The following is a 10,423-nucleotide window of genomic DNA, read 5'->3' as shown; positions in this document are numbered from 1 at the left end:
GGTGTGTCAAAGGAATGTGCACCGGACACCCGAGAAAGTGCAGCCGCACAGAAACCACTGGTGCCGTCACAAGGCCATCCTTGTCGTCCTCACCCGGAATTCGCACCCTGGCTCCAGCTCACGGTTCTCCGAGGGGCGTCCTGGCGGCCCCCGCCTCGGCTTGCAGGCGTGGGAGAGGCGGCCCTTGAGCTCTCCTCGGCACGCAGAGTCCAACACGTCGCAGTCAGCTCCGGACCCCGAAGTGTCGCTGGCTGGCGGCTCCCGGCGGACTCGGGCGGCGGGGCGGGCGCCGCTGCTACCCCGCCCCGGGGCGGCGCCCAGCTCGCGGCCCGGCCCGGCCCCGCTCAGCCGCCGCCGGAGCCCAGCGCCGCCGCCATGTCTTCCGGGGCCAGCGTGAGCGCCCTGCAGCGCGTGGTGGAGCAGCTCAAGCTCGAGGCCGGGGTGGAGAGGATCAAGGTGCGGGCCCGCGGGAGCGCGCTTTCCGGGCACGGGCGCGCGGCGGGGAGGCGGCGCGGGCCGGGCGGGCCGCGGGGCGGCGGGGAGGCCGGGCCTGGTGGGCCCAGCGGAGGGGCCCGACTCGCGGGCCTGGCCCGGGACCCAGTGCCGCGGGGGCGTTCCCACTCCTGGAAGCTCGCCCTGGGTGTGACTGCGTGGACAGTGACTGGGAGGCGGCCTGGAGGGGCCGGAGCGAGGAGTCCAGAGCTGAAAAGGCCCCCGAGTGGACAGGACTCGGTGGCCGAGGGGCGAGAGCGGCGGGGAGGAGGAGGAGGAGGATGCTCGGGTTGCTGGCCTGGTCACGGAGCGATGGCGCTGCCGTGGCCTCACGTGGCAGGCCAGGGGGCGGCTTTGTGGACAGGGTGAGGGCAGTGCCGGGTCTGGCGCTGCCCAAGGCTGAACGAGGTCTTTGACATGGACGGGAGTGGAAGGTGTGCGTTATATGAAGAGCAGAGACCAGCGCGAGCACCCAGGGACCGGCCACATCCGTGGCGAAGGAACAGGTTTCCTGAGACAGCAAGGCCACCGAGGCCAGGGAGGAGGGACAGTCACAGAGGGGGGGCTGTGCAGGGCGCAGGCCTGTGGCCCGGCGGGCCTGGGGACGCCTGCTTCTCGCGTCTGTCCTGCTGCCCAGGCAGCCTGCATGATGGCTCCAGTGGCTGGGTTCCTGCCATCCACCTGGGAGAGCAAGATGGAGTGCCAGGCTTCGGGCTTGGCCGGGCCCGGTTACGGCTGTTGCCGGAGTGAACCAGTGGATGGAGGCTCGGGGTCTCCCACCCCAACCCTGCTTTTCAAGTAGATGAACATAAATGAAGGTTTCTTTAAAATCGGGGGCATTGTCAACAGCTTCACGGTCTAGTCCGTTGACCAAAAAGTGCCTGTAGGGTCACTGTTTAGGCCTTAAAGCCTTGCGTGCAGAACGTGTGTGAGAAGGGACGCTGCTGTGCCTTTGGGGTGCCCCTTCCTTCTCTGCCTGCCGGGATTCTAGGGAGCAGGGGATTGTAGTGGGGGAGATAAGCTGCAAACAGACCAACCAATCTGTAAAAAACTGATTTCAGGTAACGAGTGGCCTGAAGATTATAAAACAAGGCAGAGGGATAGGAGAGGGTTCTAGAATGCAGAGCGGGTTTAGGGACGTGGAGCCACAGAAGCAGAATCTGGATTATAATAGGGCGGGTTTTCAGTTTTTGGTTTCGCTTAAACACCACCCCCACCCCCAATGCGGCTTTTCCTTTAAAGAGGATACAGCTATTATTGTTTTTAATTTTGGAAATGAAAAGTCATATTTTGGATCGAAAAGAAGGACCTATAGTTTTAGGTGAAGAGAAGAAGGACCTATAGTTTTAGCTGGAGGAGAATTGAAGGTACAGGAGACACGGTACAGGCTCTGGGGACCCTTGGGTGGGAGAGGCACCTGCTGAGACAGGAATAAAGCAGCTGAGAGTATGTGTAAAGATACGTGTTTCTAGGAATGGGAGAAAAGACTTGTATGCTGACATATTTGAAATGCAGATTGACAGAAGAGGGGAGATTGATTGATTGATTTTGATCTTCCATCTGTTGGTTCACTCCCCCGGATGGCCGCAGGACCAGGAACTCCATTCTGGTCTCTCACCTGGGAGGCAGGGGCCTGAGTCCCTGGGCCATCATCCACTGGCTTCCCACGCGCTGAGTTTACAGAGGGGATGTGCTAGACAGATGGAGGTAGACTTGGAGGGCCAGGACTTTGCAGGCCTCGCCAGAAAGAGGCTAAAGTTAGGCTGGACAGAGAAGGAACACAGCCTGTCCCTGGTGGTGGAGGGAACAAACAGGGTGGAGGTGAGGCCTAGTGATGCCAGTGAGGTCACAGCACGAGAGGATAAAGGAAGCGGCACCTGAATGGGGGGAGACCGCTCAGGGGGCAGGGCCTGCAGTGTCAGGTGTCAGAGTGCAGGGTTTCAGGTGTTGGCTGCAGCTGCAGGTGTGGAAGAGAGAGCTGTTTGAGCAGAAGTCAGGCAGCTGAAAGGAAGGTTGCTAAATTGTAAGATGATTTTGGGACCTGAAGTGGAAGGAAAATGAGTCCAATGCCTGGCTGCCCTGCGAAGCCACAAGGGAAGATATTATCTATGTTCAAAGAATGATCACTGGGGGCCAGCATTGTGGTGCCCCGCTGGCATCCCAAGTCAGGTCCCAGCTCCTCTGCAATTTGGGGAGTGAACCAGCAGATCTCTGTGTGTCATTGTGCTTTTCAAATAAAGATATAATATTTTTTTAAAGATTTTATTTATTTATTTGAGAAGTAGAGTCACAGAGAGAGAGGTCTACCATCCGCTGGTTTACTTACCTAGATGGCCACAATGGCAGGAGCTGAGCCAATCTGAAGCCAGGAGCTTCTGGGTCTCCTACGCGGGTGCAGGGGCCCAAGGACTTGGACCATCTTCCACTGCTTTCCCAGGCCACAGCAGAGAGCTGGATTGGAAGAGGAGCAACCAGGACACCACAGTGCTGGGCCCAAGATACAATGTTAAAAAGTAGCTATGAGGGTTGGCGCTGTGGCCCAGTGGGTTAAAGTCCTGACCCGAAGCGCCGGCATCCCATATAGGTATCAGTTTGAGTCCTGGCTGCTCCACTTCCAATTCAGCTCCCTGCTAATGCACCTGGGAAAGCATCAGAAGATGGCCCAAATCCTTGGGCCCCTACACCCGCGTGGGAGACTCAGAAGAAGCTCCTGGCTCCTGGCTTCAGATCAGCTCAGCTTCTGCCATTGTGGCCATTTGGGAAGAGAACCAGCAGATGGAAGATCTTTCTATATATATCTGGCTCTCTCTGTAACTCTTTCAAATAAATAAAATCTTTTAAAAAATAAGTAATTATGGGGCCAGTGTTGTGGTGTAGTAGGTTAGGCCTCTGCCTGTGATGCTGGCATCCTGCATGGGTGCTGGTTCAAGACCTTGCTTCTCTACTTCCAATCCAGCTCACTGTTAATATGCCTGGGAAGGCAACAGAAGGTGACCCAAGTGCTTGGGTTTCTGCACCCACGTGGGAGACCCAGAAGAAGCTCCTGGCTCCTGGCTTTGGCCTGGCATAGCCCTGGCCAATGCAGCCATTTAGGGAGTGAACCAGCCTATGGAAGATCAATCCCTCTCTGTTTTTCTCCTTCTCTCTCTCCCTCCCTACCTCTCTCTCTCTCTCTCTCTCTCTCTGTGTGTGTTTGTGTGTGTGTGTGTCTCCTCTCTACCTTTCAAATAAAATTTTTAAACATTTTGGGTGATGAAACTGAAACCCAGAGGACTAGGGGATGACTCAAGGTCAGAGGAGCACATTTCCACGATGAACTAATGCACGTGGTGGGGGATGCCCACGGCAGTGTGGTCTGGGTGCTTGGAGGGCTTTGCTGAGCAGCACTTGGAGAGTCACAACCTTCTGGATCTGACGGAATCAGCCTCGTCTGGGGCCTCAGTGCTGGGGGAGCGTATCCGGAGATGTCTTCGCTCCGACAGAAATGCTGTCTGGAAATAAACCAGGCCACCAGATTCCCTGCGTGTCATGGCGGACATCCCTTCCCAGGATTGGAAGGCCTGGTGTCCTTCCAGAATTCCTCCTTTGGAGAAGCTGCTCGGAATTTGCTGGGTAAACCTGGGCACGGGCAAAGCCAGATGCCCTGGGTGGGGATTGTCTTACTCCAGTGGCAGCGGACAGCGTGCACGAGTCTGGCCTAGTGTTCTCCCCGTCCACGGTCTCTGTCTCTTGATCATGCCAGAGAGAAGCTGACCACTTCTACTCTTCTTTTCTCTGCATGTCCCTTTCCATGAACTGTTTGACCGTGGGCTTTAGGTGGGGACTCCAGTTAGTCTCATTTGTCACGAGTCCTGGGAGACAGTCTCCTTCTGCACCCCGTGTGTGGAGCTCACCTGTTCCCTGCGATGCAGAACTAGTAAGCATGAGCACATTGGTTCTAATTACTGTTTCTAAAAACATTTATTTATTTGAAAGGAAGAGTTCCAGTGAGAGGAAGAGAAAGAGATAGAGAATCTGATATCTGCTAGCTACTCCCCAAATGGCTGCAATAGCCAGGGCTGGGCCAGTGTGAGGCCAGGAGCCAGAACTCCATCCAGGTCTCCCACATGGGTGTTGGGACCCCAGGCCATCTTCTGCTGCCTTCCCAGGAGCATTAGCTTGGAGCTAGATCAAAAGTGGACCAACTGGAACTTGAAGTGAGACGGCATTGCAGGTGATAGCTTAACCAGCTACACAATGCCAGACCCTCTAATACTCTTGAATTCATAGTTTATATGTAACAAGTGATTCCAGTTATAATTAATGTGAAAGAGCTTCTGTCAAGCAAAAAGTAAGCTTAAACATTACTCTGCTAATATTCTTTGTTTATATAGTATAAACATTACGTAAATGTCCAAAATTCCTAAAGCACTCCAGGAACTTGGTAGCAACCGTAACATAAGCAATTAATTTCCCAGGTACTGAAGGCTTAGAAAGTTAACACAAGCAAATAGTAATACTTGAGTAACAGTTGGAACAGTTATTTTTGTACAGTATGAGTGAGTTCCTATATAAAACATTTTTTCATTGCAAGAAAAATGGGAAGTGAGGAACATTTCAAATAGAAATAGTCATCAAATGGAAGATGAGAAGAAAAGGCATGATAATGTTGGATCAGTTTTTGCTGTGTAACCACCCCAAAACCTCCGTGGGTTAGAGCATTCATTAACTCCCGCCAGCACAGCTAGGCTCAACTGTACCGTTCTGCTGATCTTTGCATCTGCAATGAGACAGGCAGCTGGCAGGTGTCCAGATGGTCCCAGATGGCCTCACTGATGTGCCTGGTGGTTGGCGGCAAGGGCCTGGTGGCTGACCTGGGTTTCCCTCACAGGGCCTCTAGTAGACAGCTTGGGCTCTTCAGTGATGATCTGAGTATTCCAGCTGCAGCGAGAGAAGTAGCTGCAAAGAGGCTACCTTGGAACCTGCCCCTCATTTCTGCCACGTTCTACCGGTCAGAGCAAGGCACAGGCCAGCCCAGATTGAGGGGCTGGGTCGGTAGACTCTACCTTTTGGTAGGAGAAGCTGTAAAACTTTGTGGCCATGTTTTCAATCTGCTACCAATGCAGTGTAAGTGCTTTATGTGTGTTGACTCATTTAGTCCTCATCTCAGCCCAGTGCGGGAGGTACTGGTACTAAGTCTGTTTCACGGATGTGGAAACAGGTACCGAAAAGTTGCCTGATTTGCCCTAGGTCACAGACAGTGACGGAGCTGAATTTGAGTCCCAGTACCTCTAGGCTGCATTTATTTATTTATTTATTTTAAAAGATTTATTTTATTTATTTGACAAACAGAGTTACAGAGAGAGAGGTCTTCCATCCACTGGTTCACTCCCCAGTTGGCCAGAGCTGAGCTGATCCGAAGCCAGGAGCCAGGAGCTTCCTCTAGGTCTTCCATGCAGGTGCAGGGGCTCAAGGACTTGGGCCATCTTCTACTGCTTTTCCAGGCCATAGCAGAGAGCTGGATTGGAAGAGGAGCAGCTGGGACTAGAACCGGTGCCCATATGGGATGCCGGTGCTTTGGGCCAGGGTGTTAACCCGCTGAGCCACAGCGCCAGCCCTGTGCATTTATTTATTTATCACTTATTGATGTTTTGAAAAGCAGAGAAGGACAGACAGTTAAGACAGATCCTCCCACCCACTGGTTCACTTCTAAATGCCTGCAGCAGCCATGGCTGGGCTGGGCTGAAGCCAGGAGCTGAGAGCTCAGTGCTGGGTCTCCCGTATGGGTGGCAGGGACCCAACTGCTGGCCGTTACTGCTGCCTCCCATGGTGCTAACGTTAGCAGGAAGCTGGAATCGGAGGTGGAGCTGGGGCTCAAACCCTGGCAGTCCGGGATGGGATGCGGACATCTGAAGCAGCGTCTTAACCCCTACAGCAAACGCCTGCACCTGCATTGCTCATTAGTAAGCTAAACTCACTCAGAAATGTGATGGGAGAACTTAGCAGGTGTTCGGAGCAGGCTGAATACAGCTCAGCCTTGTGACTATTAGAACAGTCTGCTCACTGGGTAAGCATATTTACCATGCATGCTCTACGTAATTGAAAATTTGTAAAGGGAACAATAGAATGAGCTCTTTCTTTACCAGTTGAGTCTCAAAAGCTAGTATTATAAATGGATCAAAGATCCAGGTTTTTCTTAACCTTTGTTGAATAGGAAATTTAAATTTAGAAAATCCTCAGTTGAAGTTCATAGAAATCATTATCTTCCCACTCGGAATTCAGTTATTGGCGGACTCTGCAAAGAGACGTGGAGGTCACTCTTGCTGTTAGGTGGTGTGAGCCGTTTCAGAACGGGTGGATGTGGCCGCGAGCCCCGGGTCACCCTGTCGTGCCTTCGCTGCAGGTCTCCCAGGCGGCCGCCGAACTCCAGCAGTACTGCATGCAGAACGCGTGCAAGGACGCGCTGCTGGTGGGCGTGCCAGCCGGAAGCAACCCCTTCCGGGAGCCCCGCTCCTGCGCTTTGCTCTGAGCACCGGTAAGTAACGTCGCGCTGGGTCATCTTGGTGCCATGGCACCGTCCATCACGGGGTTTCCCAAAGGATTTGGGCAGCCGAGGTCTGCACAGCTACCATGCGGAACGTACGACTCCCCGATGCGCGCCTCTTGTCTGTAGCTACCCCGCCCGCAGCACGCGTCTCACCGGGAGGGTCTGTTGTCTTCGGCGCTGATTTGTGCGCGGCTGATACCCTTCGGTACTGGAGCTCTGTGACTGAACGGGCCGGGAGCAGTGTCGTGACTTGAATCCCACCCTCTCTTCTTTCGCCATCTCAGAGTTGTCATTTGCCACTTGGCGGAGCTCTTGAGACTAAGGCGCTCCCAGAGGGGGACACTGTGCCTGCCACCAGCTGTGATTTCTCTCCGGATGACCTTCAGAACGTATCTCTATGTTGTAACGGAGGAAGAAATGTAACTACCGAAGAGAAAGCATGACAAGGGTTAGAAGAGCTTAAAATACTGAAATGAGGGGCCGGCGCCCTGGCTCACTTGGTTAATCCTCCACCTGTGGCGCCGGCATCCCATATGGGCGCCGGATCCTGTCCCGGTTGCCCCTCTTCCAGGCCAGCTCTCTGCTGTGTCCTGGGAAGGCAGTGGAGGATGGCCCAAGTGCTTGGGCCCTGCACCCGCATGGGAGACCAGGAAAGGCACCTGGCTCCTGGCTTCGGATCAGCGTAGCTCCGGCCGTGGCGGCCATTTGGGGGGTGAACCAACGGAAGGAAGACCTTTCTCTCTGTCTCTCTCACTGTCTACCTCTGCCTTTCAATAAATAAATAAATAACTGAAATGAAAACACCTCTCTGGTGGCATTTTAGAAATTGGATTGTATGGGTTTAAATGCCTTGTATTGAGGTCTTATTCACATTTTCACTATTTTCTTTTAAGATTTATTTTATTTATTTCTCTCTGACGAGTTACAGGGAGAAAAGAAGAGACAGAAAGACAAAGAGAGCTTCCATCTGCAGGTTCACTCCCCAAAGGCCCCAACGGCTAGGGCTTGGGCTAGGCCAAACCCAGGAGCCTGGAACTCTGGGTCTCCTTCATAGGCGGCAGGGGCCCAACCACTCAGGCCGTCTGCTGCGGCTTTCCCAGGCGCATCAGCAGGACGCTGGATGGGAAGCAGAGCAGCTGTGCTCTGATCCGGGTGCCAGCAGCCAGGCGGCTGCTTGACCTGCTTTGCCAGAGCGTCGGCCCTGCACTATTTTGTTTTTTTAAAAAGGTTAAGAGCATATGTCTTCTAAGTGGTTTTGTATAGTAAGCAATCATCTTGTGTCCTTTCTCACATATTTCCAAGAGGAAAATTTTCACATTTAAAAGACGGAAGTAATCCTATTGTCAGGTACAGTTGTACCTTTTAATGGAAAATGGGCATTAAAATACTACTCTCATGTTTGCATGGCATTTTTCTTTTACAGAGCATTTTCATGGGTGCCATGTATCCCATGGTATGGCTTGGATTTCTTTTTTTATTCTGTTATTTTCTCCTGGGTGAATATTAAAGTGTCCTGTGAGATGATGAACAGTTAATCTCATGACTGAATCTTACTCAACTGAAAACCAACCAGATTCTCTTTCCAGCAGGGAAGAAGTTCACCGAGCAATGCCTTCGAGCACAAAGTGAAGAATGACTGCCTCCAAGTCTCTAGAAGACATTTCCTGCAGCCAAACAACTTGTAGACATTTCAGACCTTCCCTGTGGCCTGGGCCCATCACCAAAGTCCCACAGAAAGGAATGTGTTTCTGCTCAAATAAGGGAGCTCAGTGATAATGGCCTGATTGGTATGGTGAAGTTCTTTATAGCACGACAAACAAAACCCTTACCACCAAATACACCAAGTCACACACCTTCCGCGAGTGAATGAGTGGTGTTTCTAAACCTGGAAAGTGTTGTATGTACTGGATATTTACATTTTAGGGAGAAAAACATTTTTGTTTATTAAAAAAAAATGAGTATTTGTAAGATTTTTATACCATAATAAAATTCTTTTCTCATGAATTTACAGCCACTAAGTAAAGATAAGAAAGGATAAAATTCGGGGGCAGAGTAGGTTTCACTAATCAAATGATGTCTTGATTTTTCTAATGGAGAAAATTGTTTCACTTATAACACTAAACGTGGGAGATGTTTCATAGCAAACTTGTTTGGCAAGGTTAACGTTATCTTGGGTATTAGGTTGCCCCTTTCTGTGTATGAAGAAGATTTGATCTTTGTCTTGTTAAGTTCACTTACTTTGTAGTTGTAGCTGTACTTTTAAAGAATGCCTTTAAAAAATGTTTAAAATGTGACCTACACACAGAGCGTTGCACATGATTAAAAACAAAGTAATGTAAAAATATTATAACCTAAACTAATTCTTCACGTCACACATGTTCTACTCTGATGATGTGCCTTTGAGTTAACACGGGACACTTTTAGGATGCTTTGTGCTTTAATGTTTGAAGAGCTTGGAAATAAAAATTTCTGCTTAATTAGTCATTTTCTATGGCAGCAACATTTTGTGTCTGATTTTGTTTAAGGTTTCGTGGGTTGCTCTCTCCTTGTGAGACTGAGTACTGGAAGTGGGAGGTGAAAGTTTTGGTTTTGAATCCCCTTAGAAGTTTGACAATGTCCTGAAAAATAGATGTATGTATATATGAAGAAGCATCCCAATTACTAGCAACATTTGCATTTTGAAATAGCTATCTATAGAACACAGCTAGTATTAGAGTACAGAAAAGAGAAGCTATTAGATAGGCACTCTTAACTTCTAGCCACTGAACTTCCAGATCTCAGCGATCGGAATCCCTTCCATTGGGGATCCCTTTTCTAGCTCCCCTATTTGTGTCTTTTCTGAAATGTCACTGTCAAGTATCCTTACCTTTCTCTTCATCTGCTGTATTAGATCCTTTAAAAAAAAGATGTATTTATTTGAAAGGCAGACTTAAAAAGAGAGAGAGAAAAGAGAGAGAGAGAGGTCTTCATCCACCTGTTCACTTCCCAAATGGCTGCAATGGTCGGAGTTGGGCTGATCTGAAACCAGGAGCCAGGAGTTTCTTCTGAGTCTCCCATATGGGTGGCAGGGGCCCAAACATTTGGCCATCTTCCACTGCTTTCCCAGGCACATTAGCAGGGAGCTGGATTGGAAGTGTCGCACCACATGGTGAACTGTTGGAGCATTCAGCTTATGAGAAACAGGCCCGGACCTCTTATCACCACTCCATCAGCATTGCTTTGAAAGTCTTAGGTCACAGGGTAAGGTGAGAAAAATGAATTATGTAAATGTTTCTGGAGAGATCTGTTATGGATTATACCGTTGTACAGTCTGGAAGCTCACGAGTGTCTAGTAAAAGAAATACTTGAATTTGTAGTCAGATTTGAGAGGCTGGCTGCATGTAAAATACATACAGAAAAATAAGC

At 50.5% G+C, this 10,423-nt stretch overlaps 1 protein-coding gene across 2 annotated transcripts; it reads left to right on the top strand.

The window, feature by feature from the left end:
* Positions 1-336: 336 nt before the first annotated feature.
* On the top strand, positions 337-9,502 carry GNG10 (G protein subunit gamma 10). 2 transcript variants are annotated; one of them, XM_062207753.1, is made up of 3 exons: positions 337-456; positions 6,875-7,006; positions 8,608-9,502. In XM_062207753.1, exons 1-2 carry the CDS (start codon positions 376-378, stop codon positions 6,998-7,000), a joined length of 207 nt encoding a protein of 68 aa, XP_062063737.1. In that variant the 5' UTR covers positions 337-375; the 3' UTR covers positions 7,001-7,006; positions 8,608-9,502. The 2 variants fall into 2 exon arrangements, with proteins under 2 accessions (XP_062063737.1, XP_062063736.1); XM_062207752.1 differs by having other exon boundaries at positions 8,605-9,502.
* Positions 9,503-10,423: the final 921 nt, after the last annotated feature.

This window comes from Lepus europaeus, chromosome 12 (assembly GCF_033115175.1).
Source record: "Lepus europaeus isolate LE1 chromosome 12, mLepTim1.pri, whole genome shotgun sequence".
Taxonomy (NCBI): Eukaryota; Metazoa; Chordata; class Mammalia; order Lagomorpha; family Leporidae; genus Lepus; species Lepus europaeus.
This window is presented reverse-complemented; position numbering and strand designations above follow the sequence as displayed.